General features: G+C 42.5%; 3 protein-coding genes across 3 annotated transcripts; 1 reads left to right on the plus strand and 2 right to left on the minus strand.

Moving 5' to 3' along the window:
* Positions 1–1,105: 1,105 nt before the first annotated feature.
* On the minus strand, positions 1,106–6,405 carry LOC101023464 (keratin-associated protein 12-4). The gene has a single exon (XM_021935428.2). The coding sequence runs from the start codon at positions 4,679–4,681 to the stop codon at positions 4,343–4,345; it is 339 nt and encodes a 112-aa protein (XP_021791120.1). The 5' UTR covers positions 4,682–6,405; the 3' UTR covers positions 1,106–4,342.
* A 2,019-nt stretch (positions 6,406–8,424) lies between these two features.
* On the plus strand, positions 8,425–8,908 carry LOC101024936 (keratin-associated protein 12-3). The gene has a single exon (XM_003918748.5). It carries the CDS (start codon positions 8,553–8,555, stop codon positions 8,841–8,843), a length of 291 nt encoding a protein of 96 aa, XP_003918797.1. The 5' UTR covers positions 8,425–8,552; the 3' UTR covers positions 8,844–8,908.
* A 4,757-nt stretch (positions 8,909–13,665) lies between these two features.
* Positions 13,666–18,431, minus strand: LOC108584863 (keratin-associated protein 12-2-like). The gene has a single exon (XM_021935427.2). It carries the CDS (start codon positions 17,323–17,325, stop codon positions 16,885–16,887), a length of 441 nt encoding a protein of 146 aa, XP_021791119.2. The 5' UTR covers positions 17,326–18,431; the 3' UTR covers positions 13,666–16,884.
* Positions 18,432–24,072: the final 5,641 nt, after the last annotated feature.

Consider the following 24,072-nt stretch of genomic DNA (forward strand, 5'->3'; position numbering starts at 1 on the left):
CTGTTGACTTTTCTACTGGTGTTGAGAAAAAATTCACTTCTTATGGTATTACTAATTCAAGGCTGCCTGTAGACTTTTTCTTATACAATTCAGCCAGTTCTAGCTGAAATATAAATATTGAAAAGTTAACCCTAAACTCATTTGAAACTGAAAGAAAGAATAAAAGAAGTTTAAAAAATCAAACTGCCAGGGAAATCGCTTTATCCAAAATTTTGACCCACAAACTTAATTAGATTATCTATTGGGCAAACAAAGTTTAGCCATGTAAATAGGTCTCAGTTTTGTCAGAAATATAATTTGGATCCAACCATTCTTTATAAACCAATGCATATTACTAGTTCATGACTAAAATTCTAAAATGAAAGGGATAAGATCTTTATTTGTGTGTTTGTTTGGATGTGTTTATGTATATGTACATGTATTATTATGTTATATGTTGTGTCTACATGATATCAAATTGACTTTTCAATAAATGAGCACTCATAAATTATCAAGTCTATTTTCCAAGTTCACATGACCTAAGTAAATCTTTAATAAATAAGATGATTTTAAAGTAACTAAAGTAAAAATTAAAATATCTTCAAAATTGTCAGCATACGTTTTTGCCTGGATTTACTCGTCAGACAGTTTTACATTTGTCTCTAATAAATATTTTAAGATGTCAGAGTTTAACATAAAGTTTAGAAGACTATAAACCCAGCCAAAAACAGAATGATTTTTGTGTCATGTTTTATAAGTAAGACTAATTTAATATTGTTGGTTTAATGAAAACAACTGTATCTTCTGAGTTATCAACAAAATCCCCATACATTTAAGTTTCTTATTTAGGTGAAACCATATATTCACAGGCTATAAAAATGATTAACAAGGAAATAACTTGAAACAATGACTAAGGTTGTCTAATGTGTCAGTTTTCACAATTGTTAAAAATAAATTAGGCAAATGTAAATGAGATAAACATCTATAAACTTTGTGTAATTTGAAATCTAAAAATTATGTTAAATTAAATAGTAGATACGCATTACATGCCTGAGTCATTTTCAATTTTAAAATTTACATCATAAGAAAACATGTTTCTAAAAATGATAAAGTTGTTCTTATATGTTAAACACTGTTATGTGACAGAAAATTTAAAATTTCTTGTTTCCTAGGTTTTCAATAAAGTTTAAGATTACTAGGAACTCAAAATTTTAATTAGTATATATAATTATATGTATAAAAACTGCCAAAAATAAGATGTGCTTTAATAAGAAAAAATTATAAGAAAGGCATAAAAATGGTGTTCCTTATTGAGAAAAAGAATAATTTGCCAAATTCAAAGGTTATTTAAAAGTTGTTTCAAAATATGGATTTAGGAAGGAAACATGAAACAAGATAGAAAGTAACCAGTAAGTAGGAGAAAGAAATGTGAAGAAAGTTATGGATATGAAGATGTGTTTTTGGTAAGGAAGATTAGCAAGAAAAGAGAATAATTTTGTATGAGAAAATCTTATATAGTGAATTTTTATCCTTAAGTAAAATGACTGGTTATTTAAGAATAAGGAAGACTAGGACAAAGCAGAAAATCTGGGCATGTTCTAACTGGTCTGTGTAAGTCACGATAAAGCTCTTGAAAAGAGAATTTATGAAAGGAATTTTGTATATGATTAGGTTGGCTATAGTTAAAATGAAATTATTTATAATAGTCTTTCTACAGATTGAGCATTGATATTAAAACATATACTAATATACAACTAAAAATCTTGATCCCCTATGTTAGAGCAACAAGGTTTTCTTAAAGTATTGATTTGCTGTTAATAAAATTGCAAGAGGTTTTGGTTTTTAATTCTGAAATCGGTTTCTTTTTAAAACTTCTTAGATGTATGCCTCAGAAATCCAGCTTCTGCTGTACCTTGCTGCATGTGATTTTCAGGTCATACGTCATTACCTTCAGCTTTTTCTTTTCTTGAGAAGACCTGGGATGATAATTCTCTCCTTCAACTTTTTATCAGCTCCTATAACTTTTTCCTGCAATTCTAACTCTGCTATGTGGCCTGACACTGAAATATTTATCCTGAAAGTTTAGAAAAGCAGCATTTTTCCTCCAGTATCACTTGATTCTGTAACTTGGTTTTTCTTGATATATCTGAATTGTTCCATGTCACTTTCTATATTGCTTTTGAGGACTTTTGATTATCACTGTGGTTAAATGAATATCTATGATTTTAAAATGACCTGTAATTCTGTTTTGATCAAATGTTTTAAAACTTTTTACATCTTTGACAGGTTTCTCCAGGACTTATTTGGTAAATTGTATGGAAAATATTGTAAAATAATAAGTTATACTAGATCTTTTTTCAGTTACATTTATGAGAATGTTGTTGATATAAATGTTTCAAAAATTATATAAATTCATAAAAAATCTAAAGTGTCATAATTTCGATTATGTTAAATATTTTCTAAAGTTTATGTTTGTATGGAAATGTTATTAATGTGAGTATTCTAAAGATTATATGAAATTTAAAAGTCTTATAGTCCTGATGTGACACTGTCAGTATGATTCTGGTTATTATCTTAAAATGCTAAATTTCCTTGTCAGTTGGAAACTTCCATCAACTTTTCACCATGGCTATTCCAAGTTTTTGTCATCCACAGTTATGGTTCCGAATTCTTCTCTAAAAACATTTGTGATCAGCTCTTTTCATGGAGAAGACTCTAGTAAGTATGGATACAAAAATTTATAAAATTAAAGAATACAGTTACTGAAAAAACATATAAACGTATGTTCTGGTTTTGTTAAATGGTTATCATATTTTTTTCCGACCTGTAACTCACTTTGACATAATTAAATATGTGCTGTTATGAATGATTGCAGTATCCTTGTAATTGTCCTATGAAGGTGTCATGTTAGGTGCAGGAAAACATCACATTAGGAAAAAAACACTGATCATGCTAATTTAAAAATAGATGCGATTTGAAGCGTGTTTTCCAATAAATATGCAAAAATAAATGCTTGGCCCAGCGCTCATTCCTTACAACTACAACTGTAGACTATTGATCTTCCTAGGAAAGAACCTTCCTAGCCACATGGGATGATAAACGCTGGTCTTATAAATGCAACCAGGCAGTTGATTTATGACCAAAAGTGGGAATTCGTGAGACCAAGTAGCAAACGTAAGAAGCCTTGTGTACTGGCTTTTCTTGCCAGCAAAACTTCACAAAGCCCCAGTGTCTCACATCTCAGCTCTCCAGAGATGGTTTTGAGACAAAACAAGACAGAGCACATGGCCCCTGATGTCTCTTGCCTGAGTCACCACATTCTTTAAAAGATAAACGATGCTAGTCCTTGCCTTTTCCTGCACACAAGATAATGTCTTACAGGGCGAGTGATGACGCCTCCGCGGTCTATAACCAGATGTGCTCCTACCCCCAAACCTGGATGGGATTCTGCTTCGATGCAGCTTCTGAGCCAGTTTGATGTGATCTGCACGTGCTGACCTCCCACCACCTGCATATGAACTGTGAGCTGAAACAGGGCGCCTCTGACAGAGCTGCCCCCGGGCTAGAAACCTTACTCTTCTATAGTCCTCAGTAAAACTTCTGAGTAAAGCTCACTTTAATTCCTTAAAAGCTTGATTTTTTGTTTATCAACACCGCAAACCTCTTTCCCATCCAGTTGGATGAAGGAGTAGCTATCGATTTAAATTCAGTTTAATATTTTAATTTCTTGACAAGAGTAGGTTGCACATACCAGCTAATAAGCAGAAGGCCTATTTTACCTAAAATGGATCAAACTACAAAATTAGTGATTTGTCCTCAATCTCACCCAGAAGAGAGTAAGAACTGACCTCATAAATTTAAGGAACAAAGTGGGACAAAAGGAAGCCTGATGTGACTGGGGTTGGGGGTTCGCATCAGGCCAAGCTCAGGAGCGCGGCCCTCTAGCCCGAGAGGGTGCTGTTGAGAGGTTCCTCACCAGGCCTAACAGTCACCTGGTACCTGCGCCTTCTCTGCAGGGAAGGAACTTTCCAGAATGCTGGGGAAGAAACCTCCTGAGGAAAGAGTGTGGCAAAGATGCTGAGGAGAAGGCATCACACAGACTCAGGTGAGCACTCAGCGCCTGGTATTGATGAGATATTTGCAAGAGACCCAGCGTCAGACAGTGCAGAGGGCCCTGTGGATGACCCAGGCTGAGAACCTGGGGAAACTGTAGAAAGGCACATGGACTCACTGGTCAGGATCTAGTGACCGTGCTGCAAAGGAGGCAGGTGGTCTGGTCAGGTGACGAAAGTCTGCTGTGAGAGGATGTGGGGACTGCCTGCTGGCTTCTGACCTCACACCTACAAGGGTCATAGGAGGCCACTCAGCAGCAGGTGGGGGTGCTGCAGGTGACCAGTCTATAGACCAGGGTGGGGCAGGAGGGCTGGCAGCACCTGGAGGTTGGGCAGAAGGAAGCCACACACAAAACAGGCTTGCAGCTCACAGACACACAGCAGGCCACCTGACAGGGGCTGGGCACACAGCAGGCCGGCTGGCAGCAGGTGGACACCCCACACAGGGGCCGGCACAGCAGAATCACACAGGGGGCTGAGCAGCAGCAGGAGGTCCCACAGCCCTGGGGTGGGTAGCAGGTGCTGGGGACGCAGCATGGGGAGCCAGGGCAGGCCATCGGGAAGCCTGAAGAGCAGCTGGTGTGGCACATGATGGGGTGTGGACAGGTGGGGGGCACAGAGGACAGGGCTGGTCTGGAGCCTGCTTCCTTGGGTGGCCTTTATACCCAGGCCACCGGCATCCTGGCAACAAGCCCCCTGGCATCTTCCTCGTCGGTGGTTTCTCCTCCTCTGCCCTCTCCGGTTGATCTTTCTGTGTTTTCCTGTTGAGGTTACTTAGCTCAGCTGGAGGTGCCCTATCATTCAGCAGACTGTGTGTTTCCTGGAAACAGAGCCGGGGGTGGCTGGTGAAGGGCTGTCAGTGAGACTAGGGGCCCACTTCATGGATGTTCAAGGTCCCCCCCATTGTAAATGCCATCTGGAACTCACACAAGCACAGTCACACTCACTGCACCAGGGGCCCCGTTTCGACTGAGAAGTTCAGTCATCATCAGGGTCTTCCCGAGTAACGAGAGCCAAGCTACTGGGCTTTATATTGTGGAACAATAACGATGATTATTGGGGGAACAATAATGCACAGAGATCTAGCGCTGTGCCAGGCTGTGATTGGCATCTTACGGGGTTATCTCATTCATCTTTGCCAGCATTTGGGGTGGCCGATACCCCACTTTACAGATCATGCAAGTCCTAGATCATTTGCATGATGGATGCGTGTCCGCGCCACTGCAGAGACGCAGGGATCTGGACTGCTTAGTTTCACTCTGGAATCCGTGGTCGTTACCACTGTGCCAAATTATATTGGGCTCAGGGTTCAATACGTGACTCATCCTGAAGTCCTGAACCAGCTGGGACGGAGAAGATAGATGAAAACATCGGCCACGTTGGCTTCTGCAGAGCATGGCTCAGGCGTGTGACCGCAGTGGGCTTCCTGACACCACACCTCAGAAGTGCCCACTTCACACGAGAAGCACTAGTGGCCACAGGCCACCTCCTCTGCAGACAGAGCCCAGGAGGACCCATCACGGAGGGGGCCTGAGCTACTCATGTCTGGTTCCTCTCCCACGCTGAGGGTCTGATCAGTCTTACCCCTGCAGAAGCAGCGTGGGGAAAGTGAGGAGCTGGGGTGAAATTCCAGGATGCCCCCGCACTTGGGAAGCAGCGGGCAGGACTGTGGATGGCACGTTCCTCCTCACACTCCAGCTCTGTTCTCTTGACGGATTGGCCACAGCGCTTTATTCTACGGTGGTGTCACATGGTAGGGGATGAGCCGTCTCTCAGGGCAGAGCTGCTCCCTCCATCCCAGGCAGCTCCCAGGGGCACCCTCTGCTCCTGTGTGGGTCCTCCTGTGCCTGCTGGTGGTGGATACAGGTGATTCCTGCCACAGAGCCTTTGGACAACTCAGACACCACGTTAATGAAATCCCCTCCCAGGCTGAAGACCAAGTGGAGTCTCAGAGCTGTGGACAGAACTTACAAGTCTACGGATCCAGAGCTGATCGGTGGCCATGTGGTGGGAGTGACCTTAAGGCCTAGGGAAAAGCCGGGTGAGGCCACAAGTTCAGTCCTGTCACAAGCAACTCCTTTCACTGCTATAGTTCATTATCACACTTAAAAACCAAGAGAATTGGGGCAGCCACGGTGATCACATGTTCCTATGTGACCTAGTCACCAAGTAACTCATTTTAAAGTTTAGCTGTCTTACAAGTCGATTACAGAAGAACAAAGATGCATCTTTGATATTTACCTGCTTCTTTACCTTCCCCCATGCCCTCTACTCCTTCCTGCAGGTCAGGGTGCACCTGGCCTCATCCTAGTCAACCTAAAGCACATCTGTGCACGTTGCCTGCCCCCTACTCCTCCTTCCTGCAGGTCAGGGTGCACCTGGCCTCGTCCTAGTCAACCTAAAGCACATCTGTGCACGTTGCCTGCCCCCCTACTCCTTCCTGCAGGTCAGGGTGCACCTGGCCTCGTCCTAGTCAACCTAAAGCACATCCGTGCACGTTGCCTGCCCCCCTACTCCTTCCTGCAGGTCAGGGTGCACCTGGCCTCGTCCTAGTCAACCTAAAGCACATCCGTGCACGTTGCCTGCCCCCTACCTTCCCAAGCAGGTCAGGGTGCACCTGGCCTCGTCCTAGTCAACCTTAAAGCACATCCGCACGTTGCCTCGCCCTCTACCTCCCTCCTGCAGGTCAGGGTGCACCTGGCCTCGTCCTAGTCAACCCAAAGCACATCCTGCACGCTGCCTGCCCCCTACTCCTTCCTGCAGGTCAGGGTGCACCTGGCCTCGTCCTAGTCAACCTAAAGCACATCCGTGCACGTTGCCTGCAGCGCGCATCTGCAGGAGAGGATTTCTCCCAGCTTTTGCTCTTCTGAACAGGTTTTTACCTCAACATGTTTTGAAGGATTTTTTTCATAGGTATAGAATTCTGGGTTGGCAAATTTTCTCTCAGAATTTTAAAGAAGTTGCTCCCTTGTCTTCTGGCCTCCACTGTTTTTGCTGAGAAGTGAAGGATTTTCTCATCCTTTCAAGAACCTTGTACCTTGTATGAAAAGTGCCTTTTCTTCCCACTGTCTTCAATGTTTTTTGGTTTTTGGTTTCCATCACTTTTACTATTTGATGCTTGGATATGGCTTTCTTTGTACTGGTCCTCCTACAGGTTTCTGAGATTCTTGGGTCTGTAAGTTGTTATTTTTTAAATTATATTTGGTGCCTTGGGCCATTATTTTTTTCAAAACTTATTTATGGTTCAGCATCACTCTCTTCTCTTTCTGAGGTTGAAATTTCTAGTTTGTTAGACAGTTCAGTACTGTCTCATACGTCTTTTCATTTTTCTTCATTCTTTCTCCTCTTCGAGACAGGATAATTTCTACTGGTGTGTCTTCAGGTTCACTGATTCTTTTTCCATCCAACTCCTAAACCCAAACCCCAGACCCCTTATCATGGGATTTTGATGCTTAGTTCTTGGGTCCTCATGATCTGACCAGTTTTCCTGCACCCATGGCCCAATACCCAGAGTGCAGGATTCCTGCCTTCCCTGGACATACCGGTTTCTGCAGCAGCATCCTCCCTCTCTCCATGGCCACACTGTCTCCTCACAGAGGCCCCCCCAGACCACCCACTGGCACCCCCATTACTATCTCCTGAACCCATTTTTCCCCGGCACTCAGCCCTGTATGGAATTATTTCATGCATTCATTTCTTCCTTTACTCATTTATTCACTGCCCACCGCTAGAAGGCTCTTGAAGCCAAGACCTCTTTGCTGCTACTACACAATATATATTTGTTGAATGAGCAAATAACTTCTTGTATAGATTACTCTATGGCAGGGTTGGCTAACTTTCTGTAAAGGGCAGATGGCAAATATTTTAGGCTTTGCATGTTACTGTCTCTTCCATAACTACTCAGTTGTACCAATGCAGTGCAAAAGAAGCCACAGACAACACATAAACTAATGGCATGCTGTGATCCAATAAAAGTTCATTTGAAAAACAGGCAGTGGGCCAAATTTGGCTCCCAGACCATAGTTTGCCAACCTGTGCTTTAAAGTTTTACTCTACAAAATAAAAGCTCAAAACACATTACTATCTCAACATCTTCCTTGATAGCATGAAACAAAAGTGAAAAAACAGGATTTGGTACTTTGAGTCGAGCCAGTGGTGCTATGTGCACAGTAGTAGCCTGAAAAAAATCGACAAGAAACCTGCATAATGTCAAACCAGAACATCCTGTTTACAGAAGAAACTAACCACGAGGCCAAAGATATTTATGGTAGAGCATAACGCGGGAAAGCGCACGCGAGAAAATAAGATGTTGGGAAACACAGTGGCAGCAACCACGAGGAAGACAACAGTTGTGTTTTTGTGTTACCTAGATGCCCGGGACCCAGGTATAAAGACCACCAGAGTAGCGGTTTCCAGACATCACCACCCTCCTCCCCAGTACCAGCCCAGCCACACACCATCATGTGCCAAACCAGCTGCTCCCCAGGCTGCCAGCCAACCTGCTGCATACCCAGCCCCTGCCAGGCATCCTGCTACATGCCCGTGAGCTGCCAGTCCTCCGTGTGCGTGCCCATGAGCTGCACGCGCATTGTGTGTGTGGCCCCCTCCTGCCAGCCCTCTGTGTGCGTGCCTGTGAGCTACAGGCCCATCATATATGTGACTCCCTCCTGCCAATCTTCTGGGTGTTGCCAGCCCCCCTGCACCACCATCCTCTGCAGACCCATCTCCTACAGCGCCCCTTCCTGCTGCTGACCAGCTGCTCCTGGTACACAGGGGTACACACCTGTATCCCTCCATGAACTAGCATCTGGTGGACCCCCAGACTGTACACATGGGGCAGATGAAAAGCATGCTCAAGGAAACCTCTGAACTTTGGGGTGAGAACATGGAAAAATGATTCAGACCTTCTGTGACCCTGGGAACCTCCTCAAGGAAGTCCTGGCTGCCAGAGTCCTTCTCTCACTCCGGCAGGAAACTAAAACCCATGTGAGCCAAATAAATCAGCCGTCCCTATACACCTCGTCTCTCTCTTTTATCCTCATGTATTTTGTAAGTTCTTTCCTTGAAGGTACATACCAACTTTAACGGCAGCAGCACCTCTTCAGAGAGCCTCCTTCCTGATGGCTGAGCTGAAGTGGAGGGTTCTTGGTTGGGGGAGTGGCCCGAAGGTGCTGTCCCCACACTCAGTCCTCAAGCTTCACACTGGGATAGTAAGATGTTGGGAAACACGGTGGAAACCACCATGAGGAAGACAACTGTTGTGTTTTTATGTTACCCAGATGCCTGGGACCCGGGTATAAAGACCACCAGAGAGAAGCTTTCAGATGGAAAGTGTTAGGGGGAGGGTAGAAGAAAACACAATCCTCTACCCAGAAGGAGGGATGGGAAATAGTCCTGGGCCCCAGATCCCATGCAATACCTCAAAGGATTACTATGGCAAAGAGGGCAGGAAACTCTTTCAAACAACCACCACCACAAATACAGCGCAGAGCTCGTCTGTCCCGGGGAGGGGCAGCAGGAAGTCCAAGAAAGTCTCATTCTCTAAGTCCCACAGGCAAAGGGCCTGCCTAAGACTGACACTGGACCAGGACAGAGAGGCCTCCTGTCTCCAGCTCCAGCCTAGCAGGCACAGCTCAAAAAGCAACATCAGCCTGCCTCTGGGGAAAGGCAGAAGTGTGTAGAGATCTCCTCTGAATGTCAGGCATGCAGGGGCGTGTGAAAACTGAGGATGGAGCAAATGCACTGACCTCCCCACCCCTCATCTTAAGCGCAAGCACTGATATACCCTAAACGCAAGCCACTGGTGCACTGAAGGCAACCACGGTAACAACAAAACCCAAACCACCGTCAATGTCTGACCAGATTGATTCATCCACCTCCCCCTACACACGGATGACCTGACAGAAAAAGAGACACATGCATTTCCAGAAGGAAATGTTGAAGTCTGATATTCAATAAAAAATTATAAGACATGCAAAAAAGCAAGGAAAAACCAAGCCATTGTCGGCAAAGAAATCAACAAAACTGGATTCAAAAGTGACCCAAGAACTGGGCACAGTTCACACCTATAACCCCAGCACATTGGGAGGCTGAGGCTGGAGAGTTGTTTAAGCCTCGTAGTTCAAGGCTGCAGTGAGCTGAGATTGCACCAGCCTGGGTAAAAGAGCAAGACACTATCTCTAAAAATAAAAAGTAAAATGACACAGGTTTACAGCTATCAGGCTGTAACTTTAACTGTAATGAATAGATTAAAGGGTCAAGGATAAAGCATTAGAACCATATATGAAGAGATGGGTAATTTCATGAGACAGATGGAAACTATAAGAAAGGGTCAAGTGGATCTGGTAAAAATCAAAATACAATATCAAAGATGGCTTCCTTCAGTGGGCTCATCAGTATACTTGATACAACCAGGTGTGGAAGCTTAGAATTTGAAGACATGTAAATATAAATTGACCAAATTAAAACACAAAGAGAAAGAGGAGGGTGGAGGAAGACAAGAGAAAAACATCGAAAAGCTCTGGGACAATATCAAATCCTCATTTATGGATGTAATTGGAGTCTCTGAAAGAGAAGAAAGAGAGGGCAGGGCAGAAGAAATATTCAAAGAAGTAATAGCTGAGAAATATTCTAAAAATAATGAAATACATAAAGCCCCATATCCAAAAAGTTCAGAGAACCCCAAATTGGGTAACTATATCCCCACTACAAATGACCAGACATGTCACATTAAATCTGTGACTGACAAAAACCAAAGGTAAAAAGGGAAATCTTGAAAGCATCCATATTTTAAAAGCAGACTACAAGCATAAGGACAAAGGTAAGGTTTACATCAGACTTCTAATCAGAAATCACACGACCCAAAGTACATCTTTAAAATACTGAAAGAAAATCTGTCGACTCCATGACACTAAAAGATGAACAAAAACTGAAAGACTTCATTAACCGCACACATGCACTACAAGAAATTCTTAAAAAATTTCTTTGAGCCAAGGAATATGACAGCAGATAGAAACTTGGATTCATACAAAGAAAAGAAGAGCTCTTGGCTGGGTGCAGTGGTTCACGTCTGTAATCCCAGCACTTTGGGAGGCCGAGGTGGGTGGATCACCTGAGGTCAAGAGTTTGAGGCCAGCCTGGCCAACATGGTGAAACCCCATCTCTACTAAAAATACAAAAATTAGCCAGGCGTGGTGGCGTGCTCTTGTAATCCCAGCTACTCAGGAGGCTAAGGCAGGAGAATTGCTTGAACCCAGGAGGCGGAGGTTGCAGTGAGCCAAGATTGCACCACTGCACTCCAGCCTGGGCGACAGAGCAAGACTCTGTCTTAGCGGGGAAAAAAAGAGACAGAAAGAAAAGAAGAGCTCTAGAAATTATTTTAAAAGAAGATAAATATAAAAAGCATTATAACTAATTGACTGTCCAGAGCAAAAATAGTGACAATGCATTGTGGGATTTTTAACATAAGTAAAAGTAAAACATGGCAACAATCACACAAGGAATATAAAAGAGGACATGGAGGTACACCGCCGTAAAGTCCTGCCACTTACAGATGAAGTGGCATCATATTACCCGGAGGCATACTTTGTTACAGTAAAGGTTTATATTGTAAATCTTAGGCCAAATAAGTTTGAAAAGATGTATTAGGCTATTATCGCCTTGCTACAAGGAAATACCTGAGACTGAGTAATTTATAAAGGAAGGAGGTTTAATTGGCTCACAGTTCTGCAAGCTGCACAGGAAGCATAATCCTGGCATCTGCTCAGCTTCTGGGGAGGCAGAATTGTGAGCACACTTACAGGCACGGTGGAAGGTGAAGGGGGAGCAGGCACATCAGTGGCCAGAGCAGGAGCAAGAGAGAAAGACAGGGGAGGGGCCACACGCGTTTAAACAACGAGGTCTCCCGAGAACGAACCCACTGTCTCAAGGACAGCACCAAGGGGATGCTGCTAAACCATTCATGAGATCCACCCCCATGATCCAATCACCTCCCACCAGATCCCACCTCCAACGATAGAGATTACAATTCAACATGAGATTTGGGCGGGGACACAAATCCAAACTCTATCAAGATGTATACAAAAAGTAGATATAAAAGGGAAAAACTAAGAAAGCTAATCCAAAAAGTGGCATAGAAAGAGGGCAAAAATAAAAAGGAACAGATGGAACAAATAGAATACGAATAGCAAAGTGATATTTTACATTAAGTAGATCAAAACTTAAATTAAATTAAATGCAAATCATCTAAACACCAAAACTAAAAAACAGAGATTTTTAATTAGATTAAATAATTCAGGATCCAACTATATTCTATCTACCGGAAACCTCACATTAAATATAAAAACATAGATAGGTTAAAAGTAAGCAGATGGAAAAATATACCACACAAACATTAATCAAATAAAATTGGAATGGTTATATTAATATCAAACAAAGTCAGCTTCACAAAAGAAATATCACCAGGGATAAAAAGGAATATTACATAATGATAAAGCATCAATTCACCATGGAAACATAACAACTCTAAATGTGTAAGCACCAAACAGCCAACTTTCAAAACACACGCAACAAAAAAACTGAGAAGGGAAAGGAGAAACAGATAAATCAGATTGGTCACTGGACTTCAGCTTCAAGAGAACAAGTAGACAGAAAATCAGGAAGGATACAGAAGGCCTGGACAACACCATCAATCAACTTGATCTAATGGATATTTATAGAACACTCCACCCAACAATAACAGATACACATTCTTTTCAAACACATGAAACATTCACCAAAAAGACTATATTCTGGCCGTAAAATAAACTTCAACCCATATAAAAAAAGTTGAACTAACACAATGTATGTTCTCTGACCACAAAGAAATTAAATTAGACATTAACAACAAAATGATAACTAGAAACACCCTGCAGAACTGTAAACTAACCAACACACTTCTAGATAACCCATGGTTCAAAGAAGAATCACAAGAGAAATTAGAAAATATTTTGAATTAAATACAAATTAAAAGAAAACATGTCAAAATATATGGAACATGGCTAAAATGGTGTTTAGAGGGATAAAATTATATCAGTAAGTGCTTATATTCACAAAGAAGAAAGTCCTGAAATCAGTTATCTAAGTCTGCACTTTAAAGAAAAGAAAGCAAATTAAACTCAAAATTAGCAAAATAAATAATTAAAAATCTGCAAAAAAATAATGAAGTAGAAAACGGAAAAAATTTCAATGAAGCCAAAAGCTGCTTCTTTGAAAAGAACAATGAAATGGGCCGGGCGCGGTGGCTCAAGCCTGTAATCCCAGCACTTTGGGAGGCCGAGACGGGCGGATCACAAGGTCAGGAGATCGAGACCATCCTGGCGAACATGGTGAAACCCCGTCTCTACTAAAAAATACAAAAAAACTAGCCGGGCGAGGTGGCGGGCGCCTGTAGTCCCAGCTACTCCGGAGGCTGAGGCAGGAGAATGGCGGGAACCCGGGAGGCGGAGCTTGCAGTGAGCTGAGATCCGGCCACAGCACTCCAGCCTGGGTGACAGAGCAAGACTCCGTCTCAAAAAAAAAAAAAAAAAAAAAGAACAATGAAATGAATAAGCATCTAGCCAGACCGATCAGGAAAATTATAATAAAAAGAAAGAAGAGACACAAAATAGCAATATTAGGAGTGAAAAAGAGACATCATTACAAATCTTACAGTTGTTAAAAGCATGATAGAGGAACGACGTAAACAACTTCGTACCACTAAATTTAATAATGTACATAAAATTGGCACTTTTTTTTAAAGTATGAAAGCTTATTCCAGAGAAGTAGGTAGCCTGAATAGTATCATATCTATTAAAGAAGTTGAATTTTCAGTTAAAACCTTTCAACGAACAAAACTAGAGGCAAATGACTTCCCTGGAAAATTCTACCAAACATTTAAAGAAGAAATATAACCAATTCTACATGATCTCTTACAGAAAATAGAAGGAAAGGAATCATTCCCAATTAAATTTATAGGGCCAGCATAATCTTGATATCAAATTTGAACAGAAGTATTACAAGAAAACTATATACTACTAATAATATCTCTTACGGATATAGATGCCAAAATTATCAACGAAATACTAGCAAATTCAAACCAGAAATACATAAAAGAGATAAAAGGTCATGATCATGTGGGATTTATCCCAAGAATGCAAGGTTGGTTCAGTGTTAAAAAATCAACTTATATAATTCACCATATCAACAGACTAAAGAGGAAGCACCATATTATTATCTCAATAGATTCAGAAACGGCTTTGGATAAAATTCAACATCCATTCAGAACAAAAACTGTTAGCAAACTAGAAATTAAAAGCAACATCTTTTAAAGAACATCTGTGAAAACCTATAGCTAATATCATACTTAATGATGAAAGACTGTATGCTTTCCCTTAAAATCAAGAATAAAGCAAGAACATTCGCTTTTGCCTCTGCTGTTTATTACCATACTGGACTTCCCAAACAGTGAAGTAAAAAGCATGCAGGCTGGAAAGGAAGAAATAACACAGTCTCTATTAACATATTATATTATCGTCTACCTAGAAAATCCCCCAAATTCTACAATAAAGCTACAAGAACTAGTAAGTGAATTTAACAAGGTCAAAGAAAAAATGCCAATATACAAAAATCAATTTATTTTAATATACTAGCAATCAACAATCAGAAATTGAAACTTAAAAATAGGACCATAATAGCATTAAACATTATAAAATACTTAGGGGTAAATTATGAGGAAATAAAATATATACAGTGAAAACTACAAAATATTGATGAGAAAAATCAGAGAAAACCTAAATAAATGGACCATGTTATGGATGGCTGGATATGTCAACTCTCCCCCAAACTGATGTATAGTTTCAATACACTCCCAATCAAAATCTCAATACAAATTCTGCAGATATTGATAAGCTTATTCAAATATCTGTATGGAAAGACAAAGAAACTAGAGTAGCCTAAACAACTTCTTAAAAGAAGAACAAAATTGGAGAACTCACACTAGCTGATTTCAAGACCTGCTATAAAGCTGCATTTATCAGGACAGGACGGTGTTGGCAACAAGACACTTAGCATATGACCCAGCTATTCCACTCCTAGACGTTCACCCAAGAGAGAGAAACAAATATGTCCACGCAAAAACCTGGACTCACTAACACATGCCCCATGTGGAGCACTAGCAGCACAGAACGTGGGCTCCAAGTGGCCCTGAGGGCCCCACAGCTCTGGAGGGCGGGGGCTGAGCCAGGCCTCATCCATGCTTCCCTCCAGAAGCATTTTTTGGTTACCAGCCCTCCCTCCTCTCATGCTCTGATTTCCAGTTTCACCTCCAACTCCCAGCCTGGGGGACCAGAGTGCTTACGTGTGTGCATAAGTGTGTGCATGTTGTATAGTGCACACATTGCATGTGTTCATGGGTTTGAATGTGTTCAGCTGCAAGCATTTATATGTCTAGATTGATTGGTTCCATTTCTTGCTCAGTTTTATCCAAAATCCCCCAATTTAAACAACACAATAGGTCCCTGATCACCTTGCCTAAAAGATGATGAAACAAGTTTTTCAACTCTAAACTCAACATCTGCCTCCAAGGCAAATAGAAAGCTTGGAATCTAAGACAGCCAGTAGTGAGAATACCCTTCGGGGACAGTTCTGGGCTATACTATCTGGAATAGCAGACTCCTGGGGCAAGAGGGCTGGCCCATCTACTGGGGAACGTTTAACCTGAGACAGCCACAGCAGAGCCCCCCAGAAGGAGAATGCAGCCCAGACAGGGGAAATGCAGAAGAACGCCACCAGCACAACACAGACTGGGAAAAGCAAGTTCCAGATTACATTCAGAATAATTCCTTTTTCATATCATCAGAAATTACTAAATTAGGAAACACGCATTGCAGGAATACACAGAGATATGACTCAACTCTATTTTTTCTAGAAAGTAACAGAATAAGGATCACACAATCCCAATAGTGGCTGCCCCAAGAAGTTCATGGTAAATTATTGATGATGTTCTCATTTCTATGTCAGGCAGTGGGTTCATGGGGGTTTATTGTATTAGGATTCTCAGTAATTGGTCATCAGTCAATCAATAAGAACTGAGCCTCTGTGGACCAGTGATGGGAGTGTGTGCTGCAGAACTAATCCAGTTCTGTAAACCTGAGATCCTCCCTGACCTGGGAACAGGACGTCCACCAACCACATGGGAAAACCCGATCCTCGGTGCTCTGAGGCTTTGGCCATCAGTGCAGGGCTTGCTAGCCTGGAGCAGGAGTGGACAGCCAGTGGGGAAGACCACTCACTCCACCACAGGAGGGTAAGTCACTGCTGTGGCCACTGCACCTGGGCCCTGGGAGTCTTGGGCGAGACCACATGGGCATCTTTAGCCACACCCTCCACCCGGGACACTACCTTCTGATGAGGACTGTGTGAAGGGATCACTGAAGAGGGTTTAGCAGCAAATTCTATGTAATCAGCAGAATAGACAGCAGGGAGTATGGAAATAAAAAACAAAGACCAGAAACACAGAGCTGCATAGGGAAAGCTGGTTTATTTGGCTCTCGTGGGGTCAGAGAATGACTCTAGGACCCCGGACTTCCCTGGGGGGATAGGCAAGGTCAGCAAGGGCTCCAGATCATTCTGTCATATTCTCGATCCAGAATTCAGAGGGTTCACTGAGCATGCTTTTCACCTGCCCCATGTGCAGAAGATCAACCGAGGACTCATCCGGGGAGTGTGCAGGTGTGGCCTCATCTGCACTGGGAGCAGCGGGTCTGGAGATTCTTGGTCAGCAGCAGGAAGGGATGCCGCAGGAGATGGGTCTGCAGAGGACGCTGGCGCAGGAGGGCTGGCAGCACCCGGAGGACTGACAGGAGAGAGCCGCATAAACAACGGGCCTGCAGCTCACAGGCACGCACAGGGAGGACTGGCAGGAGGGGGCCACACACACGATGGGCCTGCAGCTCACAGGCACGCACACGGAAGACTGGCAGCTCACAGGCACGCACACAGCTGGCTTGAAGCTCACGGGCACACACACGGAGGACTGGCAGCCCACAGGCACGCAGCAGGATGCCTGGCAGGGGCTGGACACGCAGCAGGTTGGCTGGCAGCCTGAGGAGCAGCTGGTATGGCACATGGTGATGTGTGGCTGGATAAGGTCGAGGCAGAAGACAGTGATGTCTGGGGATGGCCTCCCTGGGCAGCCTTTATACCTGGACCCAGGCATCCCCACAGCACAGAAGCACGCCTGCCTTCCTTGTTTTTCTTCCTCAATGCTGTCTCCTGGAGTTTAATTTTCTGTTGTAGGTGTCTCTGGGTTTTGTTTGGCCCTTAGTTTCATGACTAATTGTACCTTCTTCGAACTCTTGGTATGCTTGGAAACCCGCCAGAGTGTTTTACTGTCTGCATCTGGATTCTTCTTTGTTCTTTAAAATTTTTACCTGAGTTACTTTTGTGAGATTCCAAAAACTCAGATCTCCAGATTTTCCTCTCTGTGTGATGATGGTCCTTAAAAGACAGAAGTTTACACTCCTCCCATGGCTCAGGAAGGCTCCATAGTCAATGTGAGATAGAATAGAGTGTTTCCAGCTGTTCTGTGGATGTCCTGAGAGCTTAGAGCTGGATGAGAGAGCTAGCAGATGGAGAAAGAACATGGAAATCACTTGTCCATAGGATGAGTGGGGACAACGGGTGTGGGTCACAGAGAACTTCTTGTGAGTGGTGACCATGGATCTTTGTCTTGAGAAATCCTCCTAGTTAAGAACCAAGATGAAACAACACCACTGGCCCTCATGCATGGAGACACAGCTCTAAGGAAATCAAGTTGGTCCAAGTGTGTTCCCAGGGAAGCATGTCAGGCCAGTGAAGTGCCCCGTGGACAGCCCCAGCAGGATATGTGTGAGCTGAATATAGAAGGTTCCAAGGGCCAGAATGACTTCTGGGCATGTTCAGCAGAAAGCCATGTGCACCCCGTACTACAGGGACAGTAGAATCTCTGAGCCTACAGATGTCAACACCAGATCACTTGGAACTTGACACCATAATAACAGAACGAAGGAAAAAGCCACATGATCATCTCAATTGATATAGAAAAGACATTTCACAAAATTCAAGATGCTTTCATGATGACAACAATAAAAAAACTAAGAATAGAAGAAAACTACCTTAACACAATACAAGCCATACATGAAAGACCCACAGCAAGCCTCATACCCAATGGTGAAAGACTGAAAGCTTCTTCTCTAATATTGGGAACAAAGCCAGCATAGTACTGGAAATTTTACTAAGAACAACTAGGCAATTTTTTGTAAAAGAAAGAAAGAAAGAAACAAAAAGCATCCAAATTGGAAAGCAAGAAGTAAAGTTAACTCTGTGATATGATTTTTATATGTAGAAAACTCTAAATATTCCACAAAAAAACTATAAGAAGTAATAAATGAATTCAGCAAAGTAGCAGGATACAAAAGCAAAACACAAAAATCAATTCTATTTCCATAAACTAACAAGCATAATCTCAAAAGGAAAGTACAATAACAATTCCATTTACAATACATTAAAAAGAATAAAATAGGAGTTAACCAAAGAAGTAAAATAATTGTGTAACAAAAACTACAAAACATTGTTGAAAGAAATTGAAGGCAACATAAATAAATGGAAACATATTCCATGTTCATGAATTGGAAATTGTTAATATGTCCATACTAACCAAAGCAATCTACAGATTCAATGCAATCCCTGTCAAAATCCCAAGGATGTTTATTGCAGAAATAGAAAAACCCATCCTAAAATTTATGTGGCATCTCAAGGGACCTTAAATAGCCAAATCAATCATAAAAAAAGAACAGAGCTGGAGGAGTCACACTTTCTGATTTCAAAACTTACTACAACACTACAATAATCGAAGCTGTGGTACTGGCATAAAGACCAATATATAGACTAATGGAATAGCATAGAGAGCCCAGAAATAAACTCACAACTACAGTCAAATAATTTTTGACAAGGCTGTCAAGACCTTTCAATGAGGGAAGGACAGACTTTTAACAAATGGCAATGGGAAAACAGGATATCCACACACAAAAGATTATTTTTAACCCTTACCTCACACCATATACAAAATTAACTCAAACAGGATCAAAGATAGAGAATCTCAGTAGAGAAATCAAAACTATTTTTTAAATGGGAATGCTAGAACTAAAAAGTACAATAGCTGATATTTTAAAATCCACATGATAGACATAAAAGTAGAATGAGATTGAAGAATAGTCCATGATCTTGAAGGCACATCAATAGAAATTATCCAAAATGAAGGAGAGGAAGAAAAAGAATTAAGAAAAATGAAAAGAGCTTCTGAGACATCATTAAACAGCATTGCATATATGTAATATCAAACTATAATCCCAGCACTTTGGGAGGCCAAGGCGGGTGGATCACAAGGTCAAGAGATTGAGACCTTGGCTAACATGGTGAAACCCTGTCTCTACTAAAAATACAAAAATTAGCTGGGTATGGTGGCATGCACCTGTAGTCCCAGTTACTTGGGAGACTGAGGCAGGAGAATCACTTGAACCTGGGAGGCAGAGTTTGCAGTAAGGAGAGATTGCACCACTACACTCCAGCCTGCGACAGAGTGGGACTCCATCTCAAAATAAATAAATAAATAAAAATAAATTTTTTTAAAAAAAATAAAGCACTGGGCATTCTCCCCTAAAACACAAAGCTACAAACACAGAGCCTCCTCTGCCCCTCAGCAACAAGGGGACAAGGGTGAGGGTTTGGAGGGCTGTACTTTCAGTTAAAGAGAGGCTAGCTGTTTGCCTGCAGTATAGACTAAGGAGCCTGGAGCCTGGACTGAGGCTGCCAGGTTGAAAACCTGAGACCATGACATCGGGTTCTGGCACACTCCATTGCTACTGGAAACAGCCGTCCCAGTATTCCCACCATCCTCCTCCTCGGCTTACGGATCACCTGAAGGAGGTGGCGCACCTTGTTGGGATGAAAATCTGGGTGTGCTTTGCCCTAGCAGTCCCACCCCGAGAAGTCCTACCCCCAGAACACTAACAAACAGATTGTGGGATGGGTTTGCAAATGTTTTTATCAGCGCCATCTGTAATAGCAGACTCTTGGGAACAACAGGCCTGCCCGTCTACTGGAGAGCATTTAACCTGAAGTAGAAACAGCAGAATCCCAGGAAGCAGCCACGCTGGATACAGAATACACCCATGAGAAATGCAGAGGACCCTTGGCAACTCTACACAGAGTGGGAGACATAAGTCTCAGAAAATTACTCAGAATAATTCCCTTTTAATATCACTCAGAACCACTAAGTTAGAAAACACACATTTCAGGAATACACAGAGATATGACTCAACTCCATTTTTTCTAGAAAGTAACAGAATAAGGGGCACACAATCCCAACAGTGGCTGCCCCAAGAAGTCCATGGTAAATTATTGATGATGTTCTAGTTTCTGTCAGGTAGTGGGTTCATGGTTCATAGGTTGGGGGGGGTTGTTATATTATAATCATTAATAATTGATCAATAAAAAGTAGGCAGGCTCAAGATGGCTGAGTAGAGGCACCTGACACTTGCCTCTTCCACAAAGAAGAACCCAAAAGAGTGAGTAGGTAACAACATTTTGAATGGGACATCTAAGAGAGACACTGGAATTCAGCAGAGAAGTGACAGGAAATATGTGAGGCACAGAAGGAGAGGGAAGGGAGGCAGCTGGCCCAGTTGGAATCAGTCGGGAGCTCACAGAGACTCCCCAGTGCAGGGAAATGGTAAATGAGAGATTCCCAGCTGTCTACATTTCCACCATGGACTCAGCATGGACCTGAAACCCTAGCCATGGGAGAGCCTCTTGTCCTTCACAGGCCCTGAGACTTGCATAGGGATTTGCCAGGATGCTACATAATGGCATTGCTCCAGAGAAAGAGCCCACGCTGGGTCCCACACACCCACCAAGTCCTGAGCAGCCAGCTGTAGCATGGTGCCATTTTGAGAGCCCAGCCCCTAAAAGTCTGCATCCTGCCCTGGGTCCCAACAGATCCTATATCTCCACATCCCTTCAGCCCTACTGAATCCCACAACCCCCACCAACCCAGAAGGGCTGCAGGAGTGCAATACCAGCTGGACACATCAATAAGGCAGGGGTTACCATGCACTTGCATGTACCCTGAGTACAGGCTTTCCACACCCACCATCATAAATTACCCCACACTATTCACCATAGCCTGTGTCCATGCATACTGTGTGGCCTGGCACTGCACCCCCAGTGCCCAAGCATACCATCTGGGGGCCTGGTGATCCCCCCCACCCAGTCTACCAATGCCGGCCATCTATGCACTCCTCCCAGGGACCTAGGGATGGGCCCACCCAGCCTGCCACTACCACCAGTGCCCACTTGCATGTGCCACCTGGGAGCTTGGGGACTGGCTTGCCCAGCCTGTCACAACCACCGCTAACAATAGTAAGTGCTTTCTGAGAGCCCAAAGGCTGTCCCACCATTGCTACTACCATCATCCATGTCAGACACACTGCCCAGTGGCCCAAGGACCCATCCATGCATCCATCCTACTGCTGCCACTGCTAGCACACAAGCAAGCTGTCTGGAGGCCCAAGAATCAGCCTGCCTGGACATGGTAACACCAGGGCCAGCATATGCTACTCATGGGCCTAAGGACAGGCACATTTGGCCCACTGCTGCCAACACCAGGGCCTGAGATCTGTCTAACCTGGTATTTCTGACCCCAGAAAAGCCTCACCACAGCCTCCACTGACAATCACAGCCAAGCCGCTGAGGAAATCACAAACACTACTGATGCTGTTCATAGCCAAAGAAATCATACACAGACTAAACTACTGCATGTACCCAGAATAATAGCTAAAGTATCCCACCCAGCCACCACCATAGACATATCTTCAGGAAAAAGTCTTCTCATAAAAAAACCAGTCCCCAAAATTGGAAGAAGCGATTGTTACGTCAGATGTGCAGATATCAACATCCGAGGACTCAAGAAACGTGAAAAAACAAGGAAATGTCACACCTCCAAAGGGACACAAGAATTGTGCAGCAGATTCAAATGAAAAAGAAATGTGTGAATTAGCAGAAAAAGAATTCAAAATAGTGATATTAAAGACATTCTGTGAGATATAAGAGAACACAGATAAACAATACAAATAAACTGAAAAACAATTCAGGATATGAATGAGAATAACCAAAGAGACAGACATCATAACCGAAGAATCAAACAGAAATCCTGGAAATGAATAATTCAATAAATGAAATAAAAAGTCCATTTGAGAGCTTCAACAATACACCAGATCAAGCAGAAGAAAAAATTTCAGAAGTTGAAGACTGGTCTTTTTAAACAACTCAGTCAAAAAGAAACAAAGAAGAATAAACAAAGCCTATCTGACATATGGAAAACTATAAAGTGAGCAAATATTCTAATATTGGATGTTCCAGAAAACAAAGAGAAGCCCAGCCCAAAGGCATAGAAAACCTATTTAGCAAAGTGATAGGTGAAAATTTCCCTAGTCTAGTAAGAGATTTAAACATTCAGATGCAGAAAGCTCAGAGATCCTGATATGGTTTGGAATTCTATCTCTGCCAAAATCTCATGTTGAATTGTTATCCTCAGTGTTGGAGAAGGGGCTGAGGGGGAGGCGATTGGATCATGGGGGCAGATTTCCCCCTTGCAGTTCTCATGACAGTAAGTCCTCATGAGGCCTGTTTGTTTAAAAATGTGTAACACCCCCCCCATTTTCTCTCTTCCTCCTGCTCCAGCCATGTAGGACATTTCGGCTTCCCATTTACCTTTTGCCATAATTATAAGTTTCCTGAGGCTTCCCAAACCACACTTCCTGTACAGCCTGCAGAACCATGAGCCAATTAATCCTCTTTTCTTTATAAATTACCCAGTCTCAGGTAGTTCTTTATAGCAATGCAAGAACGTACTAACACAGATCAACAAATAGATACAATTCAAAAAGTTCTTTTCCATGGCACATTATAGTCAAACTGTCAAAAGTCAAAGACAAGGAGAGAATTCTAAAAATCGAAAGAAGAAAGCAACTAGTCGTATGTAAGGCAACCCCCATCAGACTAACAGTGGATTTCTCGGCAGAAACCTTACAGGTCAGGAGAGAATGGGATGATATATTCAAAGTGCTGAAAGAAAGAAACTGATAGCCAAGGATACTATACTTAGCAAAATTATCCTTCATAAATAAACAGAAATAAAGTCTTTCATGGACAATCAAAAGCTGAGGGTATTCATCACCACTGGACTGGCCACATAGGAAATTCTTAAGAGAATATTACAATTCTAAATCTATATGCCCCCAACACCAAAAGAGCCAGATATACAAGCAAATATTATTAGATCTAAAGGAGGAGATAGACTCCAATACAATAACAGTTGAGGACTTCAACACCCCACTCTCACCAGTAGACATATCATCCAAACAGAAAATCAACAACAACAACAAAAAAATTGGATTTAAACTGAACTTTAAAACAAATGGACCTAATAGGCATTTAAAGAACATTTCATCCAACAGCTGCAGAATACACATTCTTCTCATAAGCACATGGAACATTATCCAGGACAGACCCTATGTTTGACCACAAAACAAGTCTCAACTAACTTTAAAAAATCAAAATCATATCAAGTATCTTCGCAGACCACAATAATTAAAACCGGATATCAGTAATAAGAAGAGCTTTGGAAACTGTACAAATATGTGGAAACTGAACGACATGCTCCTAAATGACTATTGGGTTAATGAAGACATTAATAAGGAAATCAAAAAATTTCTCAAAAAAAAAAAAAAAAAAAAGGGAAACACAACATATCAAAACCTATAGGCTACAACAAAAACAATGCTAAGAGGGATGTTAGTAGTAATAAATGCCTACATCAAAAAGGTAGATGTGGTGGTGCCTATAGTCCCAGCTACTAGGGAGGTTG

The sequence above is a fragment of the Papio anubis genome, chromosome 4 (genome assembly GCF_008728515.1).
Source record: "Papio anubis isolate 15944 chromosome 4, Panubis1.0, whole genome shotgun sequence".
NCBI classification, from domain to species: domain Eukaryota; kingdom Metazoa; phylum Chordata; class Mammalia; order Primates; family Cercopithecidae; genus Papio; species Papio anubis.